The sequence below is a fragment of the Vipera ursinii genome (genome assembly GCF_947247035.1).
Source record: "Vipera ursinii genome assembly, chromosome: 2".
Classification (NCBI taxonomy): Eukaryota; Metazoa; Chordata; class Lepidosauria; order Squamata; family Viperidae; genus Vipera; species Vipera ursinii.
The window spans coordinates 234,176,124-234,192,442 of NC_139513.1; the positions used below are offsets into that span (position 1 = coordinate 234,176,124).

The 16,319-nt window shown below is 38.7% G+C and overlaps 1 protein-coding gene across 1 annotated transcript in view; it reads left to right on the plus strand.

Annotated features, from left to right (window-relative positions):
- Positions 1 to 14,444, plus strand: part of LRRC2 (leucine rich repeat containing 2) — an 89,434-nt gene extending 74,990 nt beyond the window's left edge. Inside the window, exon 9 of the mRNA XM_083351244.1 lies at positions 12,055 to 14,444. Within this exon, the coding sequence (XP_083207370.1) occupies positions 12,055 to 12,104 (50 nt within the window). The 3' untranslated portion in view covers positions 12,105 to 14,444. The remainder of the gene's footprint in view (positions 1 to 12,054) is intronic.
- Positions 14,445 to 16,319: the final 1,875 nt, after the last annotated feature.

Sequence of the window (16,319 nt, forward strand, 5' to 3'; positions counted from 1 at the left end):
AAGACCAGGAGCTGACTGTGGCTCAGACCATGAGCTTCTCCTTGCAAAGTTTAGGCTTAAACTGAAGAAAGTAGGGAAAAGCACTAGGCCACTCAGGTATGAATTAAATCATATCCCTGTTGAATATACAGTAGAGGTGACAAATAGATTTAAGGAATTAGATCTGATAGACAGAGTGCCTGAAGAACTATGGACAGAGGTTCGTGACATTGTACAACAGGTAGCAACCAAAACCATCCCAAAGAAAAAGAAATGCAAGAAAGCAAAATGGCTGTCTGAGGAAGCTTTGCAAATAGCTGAGGAAAGGAGGGAAGCGAAAGGCAAGGGAGAAAAACATAGATATGCCCAATTGAATGCAGAATTCCAGAGAATAGCTAGAAGAGATAAGAATGCCTTCTTAAATGAACAGTGCAAAGAAATAGAAGAAAACAATAGAATAGGGAGGACCAGAGATCTTTTCAAGAAAATTGGAGAGATGAAGGGAACGTTTAATGCAAAAATGGGCATGATAAAGGACCAAAATGGCAGGGACCTAACAGAGGCAGAAGAGATTAAGAAGAGGTGGCAAAATTACACAGAAGAACTATACAAGAATGACCTTAACGTCCCTGATAATCACAATGAGGTGGTCACTGACCTCGAGCCAGACATCCTAGAATGTGAAGTGAAGTGGGCCTTAGAAAAGCTGAGCAACAACAAAGCTAGTGGAGGTGACAGTATTCCAGCTGAGCTATTCAAAATCTTAAAAGACAGTGCAGTAAAAGTGCTACACTCAATTTGCCAGCAAATTTGGAAAACTCAACAGTGGCCACAGGATTGGAAAAGATCAGTTTACATTCCAATTCCAAAGAAAGGCAGTGCCAAAGAATGTTCAAACTATCGCACCATTGCACTCATTTCTCATGCTAGTAAAGTCATGCTTAAAATCCTACAAGCTAGACTTCAGCAGTATGTGGATCGAGAACTACCAGAAGTACAGGCAGGATTTCGAAGAGGCAGAGGAACTAGAGATCAAATTGCCAACATACGCTGGATCATGGAGAAAGCTAGGGAGTTCCAGAAAAACATCTACTTCTGCTTCATTGACTATGCTAAAGCCTTTGATTGTGTGGATCATAACAAACTGTGGCAAGTTCTTAAAGAGATGGGAGTACCAGACCATCTTATTTGTCTCTTGAGAAACCTATATGCGGGTCAAGAAGCAACAGTGAGAACTGGACACGGAACCACTGATTGGTTCAAAATTGGGAAAGGAGTCCGGCAAGGCTGTATACTGTCGCCCTGCCTATTTAACTTATATGCAGAGCACATCATGAGAAAGGCAGGGCTAGATGAATCAAAAGTTGGAATTAAGATTGCCAGAAGAAATATCAACAACCTAAGATACGCAGATGATACCACTCTAATGGCAGAAAGTGAAGAAGAACTAAAGAGCCTCTTGTTGAGGGTGAAGAAGGAGAGTGCAAAACTTGGGTTGAAACTTAACATTAAGAAAACCAAGATCATGGCATCTGGCCCTCTCAATTCCTGGCAAATAGATGGAGAAGAAATGGAAGTAGTGACAGATTTTATTTTCCTGGGCTCCAAGATCACTGCAGATGGGGACTGTAGCCAAGAAATTAAAATATGCTTGCTCCTGGGGAGGAAAGCCATGGCAAATCTAGACAGCACACTAAAAAGCAGAGACATCACCCTGTCAACAAAAGTGTGTATCGTCAAGGCTATGGTCTTCCCAGTTGCAATGTATGGCAGTGAAAGTTGGACCATAAGAAAAGCCGAGCACCAAAGAATTGAGGCCTTTGAGCTATGGTGCTGGAGAAGACTCCTGCGAGTCCCTTGGACTGCAAGGCGATCAAACTGGTCAGTCCTAGAGGAGATCAACCCTGACTGCTCTTTAGAAGGCCAGATCCTGAAGCTAAAACTCAAATACTTTGGCCACCTAATGAGAAGGAAGGACTCACTGGAGAAGAGCCTAATGCTGGGAAAGATCGAGGGCAATAGAAGAAGGGGATGACAGAGAATGAGGTGGCTGGATGGAGTCACTGAAGCAGTAGGCATGAGCTTAAATGGACTCCAGAAGTTGGTAGAGGACAGGAAGGCCTGGAGGAACGTTGTCCATAGGGTCGCGATGGGTCGGACACGACTTCGCAGCTAACAACAACAACATCAACAAGGATTCCCTCTCCGATTCCCTTAGTTATAACATGATCAACTTAATCAACTTAATACATTTCTAATTATGACCTATTCAATTAAAAGAATTTTCAATATATTTTCACTAATACATAAAAATATCCTGCTTTTAGGTTTTACCAAATTGCAATAACATAATCTAGAGTAGCCTATGATAAATGGAAGACAGCTTACTTGTTGGGTAACCCACATTTCCCTATTTCAATAAAGAGTAATCATCCTGTCTACAAAACGTATGTTGTTCATTTCAAAACATTCTTAACAATTCACCAATTATAGCGCAATATCTTATATTATACCTTTCCAAATTCTATAATATATATCGATTCTAATAACCAACTTTCCTTTAAAAGTTAAATACAAGATTAGTTTCTGTCTATATTATTACAACTAATATATTCTATATGTCGTCTTAACCATTCATCAATTGTTAAAATACTATCTTTTGTTATATCATTCCAAATTCTATAATATAGTTCAGAGTTATATTCTAGAAACTTAATTTTGTTTTCCCTTACAGATCTAAAACATAAATGTAAAATCAGTTATATTTTTAGAGATTCCCCTTAATCCATTAAAAGATATTTTTAAACTCTATCCTTAGGAATCCCAAAAAAGGGAAAAGTTCAATATTTAAATCTAACTCTTGCCTTCCTTTTGTGCCAATCAGGCTTCCCTTTTGGCATCTTTAAATTCTCAAATGTATCTCCCTTTCTTCCTACACTCCTTATTTGAATCCAGGGAAGCCATCCAAATATCAGTTTTGCAAAGCAAGTGTCCCCTTTGTAAAATTTTGCTTTAATAGTTCAGTTTTTGATGTTTGATGTAATATAGTTGTCATTAGATCAGTCTGGTCTTTTTCTTCTTCCAATTCCATCTGGGTTAAGTAGAAAGTAGTACCTAGTGTTATGGTTGTCATTTGATTATCTGAATCCTCAACATAGCGTATTTGAAGGCTTTTAATATCTTCAGTCTTAATGTTGCTTTCTTTGGGTGCTATTGCTTTTTGAGTTGTAAGTTTTGTAGTTGATGTTGAAATTTGGTCTTTAAGGTTCTCTGTAGGTTGCATTTGTTGTTCATTGAAGTCTCCTATTTTAGTGTTAGTTTCCACTTCTTCTGTTTGCTTTTGTATTGTCAGTTCCTCATTTAAGGTCAGAGTTTGATTTGGTGGCTTTAAGTTGTCAGATTTGTCTTGCAGTTTGGCTTTAATTTGCTCTGTCATTGCCAAGATCGTGTCCAGTATCAGTTTGTAATTAAGAGGTGGGATACTGTATATTCATCCATTTCATTGTTGTTTACAACTAAATCTTCCATGCAGGCTATTTTAATAAGAGTCAATGATTATCCACCTCCAAAAGAATAGTTTTCAGTGCCAGGTGTTCCCACACTTATCTTTGAAAGTAATGTCAAGGACAGCTCTGTTATTCAGACAGCTCTCACAATAGGAAAAGGTTTACTTGCTGTACCAAGTTTCACCACAAGATGTCATCAATAGCATAGGGCACGCAATTTAGGCATCCTCCTGGATTCACGACTCAGTTTTGAAGATCATATTGGAGTCGTGGCCAGGGGGGCATTTGCCCAGGTTTGCCTGGTGCACCAGTTGCGCCCCTATCTGGACCGAGATGCCCTATGTACTCATGCACTCGTTACCTCCCATACATGGCTTAGGCCCGGGATATTTGCAGGACCATCTGCTGCCGGGAACGATCTCCCATCGCCCAGTACGCTCACACAGAGAGGGCCTCTTCCAGGTGCCGTCGGCTAGACAATGTCGGCTGGCAACCCCCAGGGGGAGGGCCTTCTCTGTGGGAGTGCTAGCCCTATAGAACCAACTTCCCCTTGAGCTCCAGATGGCCCCGGATCTTCAGTCCTTTCACCGCGGCCTTAAAACACTTCTTTTCCATCAGGCTGACCTGGACTGATGACAGGGATTTTAAAATGTTTTTTTAATTTTTAACTTCAATTTTAATTTATTTTATTGGGGCTGTTAATTTAATTCTTTTAAACTTTTGTATCATTGTATTTTATTGTTGTTAGCCGCCCTGAGTCCTTCGGGAGATAGGGCGGCATATAAGTCTCAAAAATAAATAAATATAGAATGCGATGTAAAAACTTTTTTTCCAAATTAATATAAATATTTTGTTGCATTAGTCCATTCTTTTTTCCTTAATTCACAGCTTGAAGAGAAAATAGGGTAGTAGATCCCCACCAAAAAATAGGAACTTTTTAGTAAGTACAAATAAGATTGCTTAATTTCTTTGCTACATGATTTTTTAAGGCTTTAAGGCTTTAAAATTTATTCCCCAAGTATATAATTGCTGTTATTTCAAAAAATGGGGAGGAAATTTTCATAAGAGTCCCACAGGAAGATGGTTAGGGGAATAAGAAAGGTAAAATCTCACCCAGGTCCTCCAGATTGCTTCTTTGTGCTAGGTAGTGCTTTTGGCTTTTGGCAGGGAGTGGCTTAATGATCGGCCATCTTCATGGCCGGTCTCTTCTTCTTTGGGCCAAAGGAGCTGCTCTGGATTCAAGAGGAGGGCTGCTGCCCTTCCACAATAACAGGGAGGGCCTCCTCATGGTGGTCGCCCCTCCAGGGTGACTTTCGACCCTTTTCAGGGTCCTCCAAGGAAGAAAGATGGGACAGCAGGGAGCGGACTCTTCCTGCACATCCAGAAGTGCCGTGCGCGCAAACCGGAAGCCAATATTCAAAGTTATATTTAAGCACAGGGAATAATCTTTAACATCTACCAATCTTCATTGATTGCTAAAAATTTCAATAGAAAGCATGGGAAAAAACCCCACAACCAATGAAAATTAAAGTAGGGTTCCCATTAGAGTTAGCTCTCCTTGGAGTCAGGGCAGAACAATAAATTGTTATACATTTGTGGATCCCATTAAAGTACATGGAAAAATCACTTTGCAAATGAAAATGAATTTAGGTTATCGTTATGGTTAGAATTAATCTCCGAGTTAGGATTAGGATTAGGGTTAGGTTTCCTTGGAGTCAGGACTGAAAACATATCAGCAGTAGATTCTTATAAGTTCTCTAAGGACAGTGATGGTGACAGTTTTTTGTTCAGACTTGTATATTTATCACAGTAAAATACATCTACTTTTGTTAAGGATATGGTTAGGTTTAGGATTAGGATTAGGTCTCCTTGGATCAGGGACAGAAACTGATGTCAAGGATAGATTCTTAGAGATTCTACAAGGAAGTTGCTTGTTTAGACTAGTTTATGGACCACAGTAAAATTCACAAGAAATCCTATTGGCAAACAAAATTAAACTAAAGTTAGGGTTAGGGATAATGTGAGAGTTAGGCTTAGGTCTTCTCAGAGTCTGGGCCGGAAAGTGATGTCAGGGATAGACTCTCAGTGGTTCTCTAAGGCAAGTAAAATTTAAAGCTTTTTGTTCAGACTTGTATATGTATTAAAATAAAATAAATTGGAAAATCCCATTGCAAAAGAAAACTAAACTAGGGTTAGGTTGAGGATAGGATTACAGTTAGAGTGAGACCTTCTTGGAGTCAGGGCTGAAAACTAAGGTCAGGGATAGGTTCATATTCGTTCGGCAAAGAAAGCATCAGTTAAACTATGGTTGGGTTAGGGTTAGGATTAGGGTTAGGTCCCCTTAAAGTCAGGGCCAAAAATTAATGATAGGAATAGATTCTTTAAAGTTCTCTAAGGAAAGAGGAGTTGAAAGCTTTTGTTTGGATTAATTTGTTTACCACTTTATAATACGTGGGGAAATCCCATTGTCAATGAATATTAAACTAGTTTGGATTAGGTATAGGGGTAAAGTTAGGATAAGGTCTCTTTGGAGTCTGGGCTGAAAAGTAATGTCAGGGAAAGATTTTTAGTGGTTCTCTAAGTAAAGCAAAATTTAAAACTTTTCATTCAGTCTTGTATATATATTGCAGTAAAACACATGGGAAAATCCCACTGCCAATGAAAACTAAACTAGGGTTAAGTTATGGATAAAGTTAGGGTTAAGATTAGGTCTCCTTGGAGTCAGGGCCAAAAACTAATGTCTGCAAAACTTCTGGAAAGTATAAGTTCTTAGTGGTTCTTTAAGGATATTGATAATTATAGCTTCTCATTAGGACATTTTTGTGAATCACAAAATCCTTTTGCAAAAGAAAATGAAAATTGTGTTAGTTTAGGGATAGGTTTTCTTGGAGTCAAGGCTAAAAATGATGTCATGAATAGATTCTAAGAGGTTCTCTAAGAAAAGTGATGTTGATAGCTGATTGGTCAGTCTTACTTCCAGGTCATTGTAAAATGCATGCAAAGATTCCATTGCCAATGAAAATTAAATTATGCTTAGGGTTAGGGGTAGCCTTAGGTCTTCTTGGAGTCAGTACTGATGACAGTACTTTCTTAAACATTCATTAAGGAAATGGACAGGGATAGCTTTTTGTTCAGACTAGTTTATGGACAATCTCAAACTTGTGTTCATCCAGAAGAAGTAAGTTTCTTCTAGGAGATGAGATTTCTCCCCATTTACAATAGCTGATTTTGTATCGTCCTAACTTTAATTTATTAATCTTTGAATCAGGGTGTTTGTTTGATGTACATTTGTTTTGTCACAGGCTGTCTAAACCACAAATGTTAAGATATTTGTTTTTATCCCCACTTAGTCAAACTGTGCCATAAGTGCTTACCAATCAATGTCATTTTTAGAGCAAATAGGCTATAAATTACACAACATGAAAGTAAATATTTACTCCAGCTGGGACCCATTGAGGGAAGGAGCTGACAAATGGATTACAAAGTGATGGTATGATCCTCACCCTGTTTCAGTTTGCTTTATGCTATAGTTGATTTTAGCAAAACTTGTTAAGTGATCAGTGTTAAGTGATCAGAGATACTGAGGCCAGTAAATTGTGGTTTAGTGCGTTATAAACATTCATCTTACCATAGTTAATTCAATAAACCAGGGATTTGTATAATATGTAAACCCATCTAATAACAGGACACTGAAATGTGACATTGCACAGGTGTATGCCTTAACCAATGGCACCAGTTGCTTAACTTGAGTAAGGGAGGAACTTTCATGTCATGTAGCCTCTGGGTTGATTTCAGTGGGATGAAATGGAAAAAGGATAAGATGGGGAGGAAGGTATGGACTGTAATAAAATAGAGAGAAGAAAAGAATGGAGAATAGGAATGGGACAAAAGAGAGAGAGAGAGAGAGAGGAATGGAGTGGCTCAGAGCAAAGGGGTATTATACAGTGGTACCATTTGTTAATTTTGTCTTCAGGTAATCTTCACCTTACAACAGTTCACAACACTCACTGTTCAAAGTGACCATTTTTCACAGATATGACCATTGTAGCATCCCCATGATCACATTATTTACATTTGGATGCTTGAAAACTGAGTCATATTTATGACGGTTGCAGTGTCCCGGAGTCATATGATTACCTTTTGCAACTTTCTGACCAGCAAAGTCAATGGGGAAACCAGATTCACTTAACAACTGTATTACTAACTTAACAACTACAGTGATTTACTTAACACATGTGGCAAGAAAAGTTGTAAAATGAGGCTTCCGGTTCTGGAGTTTCGGTGCTCCCAGACGCATGAGGGAATTGCTCCTCGTGTTGCCTGGATTTCTTCATCGGGGGCCCCTGTAAAGGAGTCAAAAGATGCCCTGGAGGGGTGATGAGTGGGGGAGAGGTCTCTCCAGTTGGCGGTAGAAGGGCTGTGGCCCTCCCGTCAGCTTGGAGCTACACTCTGAACCGAAGAAGAAAGGATCGGCCACTCCCATGGCCCATCATTTAGCCGTTTCCTGCCGAAGCCAAAAGCACAACAAAGCACTTGAAAGCACTTGAAAACTGGGTGAGAATTGCCTTCTTTTTTTTCCTAATTGTCTACTTTCCCTGTCAAAAGCTTCTTGAATTTGCTTCCCCCTGCGAGGAGAGAGGGAAGGGATTTTTTTCCCCCACCCTCCTTAAGAGTGGCCTTTGTCTACCTTGGGAGAGAAAATAAAATAAACAGCCTTCTACTAAATTATACTGATTTATTGGACTTACTGCCTTTCTACTTTTGGCCCAAAGTTCCTATATTTACAGAAATGGACTATTCTACCTATTAGTCTAAAAAAGGGGACAAAAAAGAAATAAATAAAAAGATACTGTCTGAAAAGGATTTGAAGTATTCTGGGGACATCTAGTGAATACTATTGGCAAACAAGCTTGCTTACATTTTGGACTGACCTTGGCATTAAGATAAAAACCTGGAGATGAATTTAGCTTAGACTTGTGGAGGTGGACTCTTACTGATTTTTGTTTGAAACATAGCCTCCACCAAGGACTATTTATAATTATTACAAAATGGAGAAGGATCAGCCACAAACCTTGCTTGATTATAACCTCATACTTGAAACAATCTACAGAGTCACTGAGATGTCTATCTCCAGATTTAATAATTTACATGCCAACCTTAAGTCACAAATTGAAACCCAGGCTGCAACTAAAGAATTTATACTTCAGAATATAACAAAATTGGAAGATATTACTATTGAGACAGAGGAACATAAGCAACAACTATCCAAAGAACCGACAACTCTAAAAGTACAAGGAACTATCACTATGGCAAATAACTTTAAGGACCAACAACAAACTATGGGAAAACTTAATACTCAACTTTTGACTCCATCAAAAGAGCCTATAACTTTAGAAGTATACTGTGTACAAGATAGTGATGCTAAAATAGGGGACATGGAAGATCAACAAAGTCAGTTTTCTGAAAGCCTGAATAGCCAAGCATTAATTACAAAAATGGATAAGACTCTTTACTTAAAGCAGTTGAACCCAGATGGAAGAGGAATCCAGACCGAACTGAAGATAAAATTTTTAGAGCAAATACAGAGACTAGAACTAACAGGGCAACAACATAATGATTACAAATGGTTTGGTTTTTGTGGATCACTGATGGCTAGATGGCCTCTTTCGATTCAAATAATATGTATTGGAGTCAAGGGAGACCTATATGGCAATTCAAAGGGCTTGGTTTGGAAACCTGATTGGCAAAAAAAGAAACCCAGAGTTAGATTTAAAAAGTGAGTTCTTAGAGAACCATTAAAGGTTATCCTTTTAGTAATCAGTGATCTATCAGGATCTAAAATAGAAAATGTTTATGAGATAGAACTAGAATGTGTTTATGTATCTATTAGGCTTATTTTAGACATTATAATTTGTGCACTGACATAATGGAAATTTGGTTTATAGATCCCACTTTTGATGTTAAAAGACATTTGGTTATTCTATTTAAGAATTAAGAATTAGCTAAAATTTAAAACAGAATCTGCTTGTGTATAAATAGTTGTAGATTGATAAACATAGGCTGTGGTCCTATCAGTAACGTGTGATGTATTAGGATGTGAAACAGACGATGTTTATTAGGTAGAACATAGCTACTCAGCCACTGCGTACATGTTAGATGCTATAGTTTTTGCTGTAATGAAATAAGGGAAATTTGGGTTGTGAAAATTATTTGGGATGTTAAAGGCTAAATTTGAATAATATAATTAAAATTAAAATTAGGTAAACTTTAATAACAGGACATAGATATATTTCAATGAAATTGAATTTACAAATTTTTCAACTGACCATGCTATTTCTAGAAATTTACTAGTTTAAACTGGTTGTATGCAATGTTAAGGGAAATTGAGAAGGATGTTTTGATAATGTAACCTGAATTATGTACTGAAAACTCTGTTACTAAATCTCTGATTACCCAGTCATCATGATGCTTTCTAAATATGTAGATTTTAACTGAAATACCAATAAAACTTGTTTAAAAAAAAAGAAAGAAAGAAAACTTGTAAATTGGGGCAAAGCTCACTTAACAAATTCCTCATTTTAGCAACATAGGTTTTGCACTTATGTTGAGGACTACCTGTATTTCTGACACTAGCTCTGCTGATTACCACCTGCACTTGTGTGTCCTCTGCATGAAAAAGTCAGTCCATTCCTACTTTAGCCTTTCCAATGAGAAGAACAGAACAAGAGCCTTTCTGGGGCTGCTGTAGTTTCCCCTCCTGCTTTGGGTCCAGAAAAGGGTTTCTGCTTGCTCTGCCATTTGGGAAGAGAATGAGGGAGAGAGAAGTACCTAACAGACACTGTTTCTAAACATCTTGATTTAATTTATATGCCTGCCCACTTGCCAGGCAAGTGATGTAGGCAGACAAGCCAAGAAGACCACAGTGATCATATAAATGAGACATAAACGTGGGAAAATATTATTTATGACAATGGATATTTAGGATGTAGTCACATTATTTGGGCAATGGGTTCTTCATCCAAAGCCGTCATTATTTAGTTGCTTATATGGATAAGAAGCTTTTCCTAAAATCCAACCTAAATTCAAGTTCTTAGTAATTAAAGCTCTTTGTGCCATTTTCCATCTTGTTGGAGTACATTTCAGTATACATGTAATCAAGTTTATAATTTCCTCATAATATATTTCTGAAATTCCCCAGAAGAGAAGCTGGTATTCAGCCTGACTAGGCTGTGTATCATGCATACCTGTTTTGATTTGAAAACTTGAAATTAAAGTTACACAGGAGTGATCCATTTTCTCTTGATTGAGGCTTGTTGAAGATGCTTAACTTCCTGTATTAAGCATTTAGATTGACTAAAGTCCAAAAATGCTAGAGATTTCCTGGAAGCCTAGCACTGAGACAAATCAGCCACCAACAGGCACATACGGATAAACAACATCTACATACCATTCAAAATAGATAATCAAAAAGCTAAAAAGGAAATAAGACCAAAACATCTTTTTGTCAGCAATCAACACACAGATAAGCAGAGAGTAACACCAAGATTAATTCTAGACCCACAACCAAGAAGTAAACAATATCCCAATCAAGGAAATAGCAACTCAGACAAACAGTAAGCAACAGCCCAATGAAGGGACCACCAAGAACACCACCAACAACGATAGGGCAAGCCACTAGTATATACTGTAAAATAAGAACAAAATCCATTCTCTTCTAACATTTATGATGTTACCTAGTTGGGTAATAAAATGTTTGCAAAAAACAGCCAAGCTCAGAGATCCCATAGGCGTAGACAAAACAGCCTACCAGGACCAATCCAGAGCCACCACAAACATTTTTTCTCTCTCTCTCATGTACCAATAATTGGTTCATATCATAAATTCCAATCTTGAATTCAATAGGTACAGGAAATGGAATGGAGAGCAAAAAGGAAACTACAGTATAGCAGAGACAGAGCCCTATTTAGTTCTTTGGCAGCACAAGTAGAATTGCCTTGTGACTGGAAGTCAATACCTGTGAACAAAATCATTTTGCTAGCTTCTTGACCTTCAGGAGAGACCAATAAAACATGAGTAGCAGAGAGGCTTATTTGAAGACAGTGTGGGAACCTGCCTGTATGCAGGAAAGAGCATACCTGGGCCTTACCCGGCTGAATCGTACTTAACTAGATGGAATATTATTTATTTCCCCAGGGGTCTTTTTAAACATTTTCTTGCATGGTCCCTTGTTGTATGTATTTCTGATCTATCTTATACTAGATTACTTTGCATTCCATTAACCCATTAGAAACTCAAAAGCATCTCCCTTTTGTTCCCCACATTGTTCCCTGTGAACAGCAGTTGTATTTCTAGAAAGAATAGTATTAAAGATAATGGGATTTTTTTATTTAAAATGGTACATGCATTTCAGTGAAACAATTTATAATATGAATGTCAGTTTTGAACAAAAGAGTTGAATTCTTTCAGCTATATCAGAAAGATGGGTTTAATATCTGCCTTTGTTTTCAAAAAGTTATGCTAGCCACAAAATGACCAGTTAATATGATATATTTATGCTTTGTCTTTACAGAGATTGTTCCTTGCTATACCACAAAAGTATCACTTAGCATCCAAATATGAACAGTGGAATTTCTATAAACAGAAACTCGAAAAATTTACTTCTGCCAGATGAATTAGAAACCATCCTCAGCATATAATAGCAACAAAAGCTCTTTTTAAGAAGAAAAGAATAGGCTATCAATAATAACAAAGTTGATGCATAATGGAAGATTTAAATGATTGGGTAGGCATATGATAGTTGCAATCATATATAACCATGACTGCATTCACTTTGCAAAATGTTTCTGTTATGAAAAAGGAATATGATTATACTTATATACTTATATGAAAAAAGTAGAAAGATTTAGGTTATAAGGCATGTGTTGTAATTTTTTTTTTCCAGATGAAACAATAAACATCCTGATTCTTTACTATCCCATCGTCAGTGATAGTCATTTGAGCCCTGTGATCTACTGGAGAATTATTAGAGTCATGGTATAATTAACTGTGCTATTCTGTGCATGTTTACTCAGTTCTACTCTGCACAGTTCACTGCCAGGAAGGTAAACCTATTCCCTGGATTCATTACATCTACTGTAGATTCCATCTTTCACCTTGGAATTCAAAGTGGTTGCAGGGATGGGTAATTGGATCTATACCACCTTGTGAGTTAGATCCGTCTGACACATAGTGATTAGCCTAAAGTCACCCACTGATCTTCGTAGAATGTAGACCTGAATCTAGATCAGTGTATTTGCAGTTCAACAATTTAATTACATTTTTAGATGGGACGAAAGATTTGCAAATAAATATATTTTACAGACTTTATTTTGCAGGGGTTTTGGTGGTTGTTTTGCATATTTTATAGTGGTTGCCCAGGGATTGTTTAGGTAGCCTGATAGGATATGCATAAACTTGATGATCAACACTGCAGTTATATTTCTGAAACCTTATATTGACCCACTTCCTAAAATACATTTACCTCCTACTTCTTCTTGAGGGGTAGTCTCAGGCAAAGCTATTGCTTACTTTCTGAGTTGTGTAAATGGTACATAAGAAAAAGAAATGAAATGATTGCTTACAGTTAACTTGTTTACTATATTGCTCCAGAGCGTCTTTTTCCATTGCGACCTTAGACTTGAAATAATTGCTAGTAATAAATTGCCATACAGAACCAATTATGGTGGTTCTTTTTTTTTAAGAGTTTGCACTTTCATTACAGGCCACCAGACTCTAATTCAGAGGTGGAAGGCCACAAAATGAGAGGCACAGGAAAGACACAGGAAATCTCTTTGTTGCCACCTAGTGGCTGTCTGGAGTTTTGCAGCGCAGATGTGGTAGCTCTATTCATTCTTTTCCCTTCCATATGTAATAATATTTTTAAACTCAGTTTAGGAGAACCCTTTATGATAGTTATGGGGGCACAGTTAGACATGAAGCTTGTCAGCTGAAAAGCCTATTTATGAGACCCAAGTGCTGTGTGATGGTGTGAGCTCTGTTACTTGCTCCAGCTCCTCCCACCTAGCAGTTCAAAAGCATGCAAATGTGAGTAGATAAATAGGTACCACTTCAATGGGAAGGTAACAGTGTTCCTTGCACTTTGGCACATAGTCGTGCTGGCCACATGACCATGGAAATGGCTAAGAGATGAGATGAAGATCACCCCTTGGAATCAGAAATGACTGGACAGGGGAAACATTTACATTCACCTTTATGGTAGTCATTGTGATATCCGTGAATTAAAATAAAGCCCCATGCAAAGATATAGCGTGATGGATTTGCAAAGAATGTATGGTTTTCTACTTTAATTTCTTACAAGCAAACATCTTTGCTTCATTTAAAACTGTTGAAACTACTTTTTAAATGCCCAGTTTGCTTAGGAAATTTCAGTCAGTCAAAGTCAGCTATTTGGAAGTGGGTTTTTTAAAAACATGTTTAAGAAGTTGCATAAAAACAAAGAATTTAAGTTTTCCAGTAATGAGAAAAAGACCCTATACTTTTTACCTACACAGTAAACTTTTCTATTGTTATCGTTAATAAAGTTGCCTACAAAAATATTAATAAATACATAGCTGATCTACATAACCTGAAAACATTGGCAATATTTTGGATGGTAAGAATTTGTCTTGAATTAGGCATTCATTTGGAAAGATACCATAAAACTTTAGACATATAAAAAGAGCTAGACATGTTTCAGCTGTTCAGAGCTAAAAGACAATTTAAGAACTAAGCACATTCATTAATATTTGTAACATTATTATTTGTTGGTTATTAAATATTTTTATCTCGTGCATAAGACATAATTGTGTTTATTTTTATTTGAAAAAATTACTTGTTTTGTAGTATGCCATTTTTTGTTGGTTTAGTGCACATTAGACTTGTAAAATAATTTTGTTTTGCATAATCTCTTTTTCCATTCAATAAATACTCTATATTGATAATCCAATTAGTCTAAAGTACTTTCATTTGTATACTGGGTGTTGGCCAATTTTCATCCAGTCTTCTATCTTCCCCTCTTGGGGAATTTGTTAAAAGGGTGGTTGTAGCTTCAAATGGCTCCGAGAGAAGCAGATTATCTGGATCTCTTTTAGTCAGATTTCAGAATAGGATATCTTACTGAAATGGTATTGATCATGGTTGTTGATTATCTCTGATAAAACTTGGTTTGGGGTGGTGCACCCATTCTAAATATCCTTGATCCCTCAATGGCCTTGATGCTATTGATATAGTATTCTGGGTTGATGTCAAGGGTGAGATTGGGGGGGGGCAAAGTGTTGAGATGATTCTCCTCATTCCCCCAGGACTGATTTCAGTAGCTATTGGTAAGAAAGGAATCTTACCTGTGAGATCCCTCATCCTCAGGTCTCTCTCTCTGCTCCTATGTAACATCCACACACAGAACTACTGAGTAAGCTCATCCATTGGCATATGATTATCATCAGTATCACCTTGCTGTCATCTAGTGCAGTGGCCTCCAATCTTTTGGGCACCAGGGACTGGTTCTGCAGACTGGAAAGGGTGTGGTTTTGCATGCTGCCTGCATCCCACAGATGGGGCTTCACTTGTTTGTGTGGACCGGTTGCTGGCATGCCATGGACTGGTGCCAGTCCAACGACTAGGGGTTAGGAACCTGTGATCTAGTCAGTATGATTTTTTGCTGCCCTCATCTCGTAGTCCTGAGCAAGTTACTGAATAAGTAACTTGTATGCCAGATAATTTGCTCTGTGCTCCCCAAACTGCTACATTCAGAAGTGAAGTATGAACTCTTGTTCCATCAAATCTTGATGATAGATGCTACTACTAAACCAGTCCTGTCTTGAACATGGAATGGAAGTTCAGCATCCTGATCTTCATCTACAGAGCAAAATGACTTGGACTTAGAGATCATGGTCTTAGTCTTACATACTGTTTGCCTAACATTCACCCATCATAGAAGTATAGAATCATAGAATTTGGAAGGGAACATTTAGGTAATCAAGTTCAACTATTCATTCACTGCAGAACTCCAAATGGCTCTTTCCTTCTTTGTCTGACTACATCCAATGAAGGGTCACCTCTCAAGATAATCTGGTGGGGTGGCGGTGGTTGTTCGGGAGACTTTATGCCCGCGGGAGACCACCATTGTCCAGATGGCTGGGAGTGAGTCCCTCCTCCTGAGATGTGGCCCTCGGGCTCAGTTGGGCTTGTTGCTCACATACCTGGCGCCCAGCTGTGTGGCAACAGCCCTGCCCGAGCTTCTCGACACTCTCTCAGGGTTGGCGGTGGAGTTCCCCAGGCTTATAGTTCTGGGTGACTTCAACCTGCCTTCACTGGGAGGGTTGTCTGAGTTAGCTCGGGAGTTCATGGCCTCCATGATGGCCATGGGCCTGACCCATGTAATTCAGGGCCCGACTCATGTGGGGGATCATACTCTCGACCTGGTGTTCCTGTCTGGACAGTGGTTGGATGATCTAGGAGGGGGTTCATCAACCATTGTTCCCCTGTCATGGTCAGATCATTATCTCCTGTGGCTGGTCTTCCGTTATGCCACCCCCCGCCGCTGGGCTGCGGAACCGACCAGGTGGTTCCGCCCCAGGCGCCTAATGGACCCGGAACAGTTCCAGATGGCGCTTGGGTCTATACCCATCGCCCTCACCCACAGCCCAGTCGATGCCCTGGTGGATGCCTGGGAAAAGGTGGCCGCCGGGGCACTTGACTGTGTTGTACCCTTGCGACCTCTGACCCGGCGCAGATCCCATTGGACTCCGTGGTTCTCTGCGGAGCTTCGGGAGATGAAGCGTCGGAGACGGGATCTAG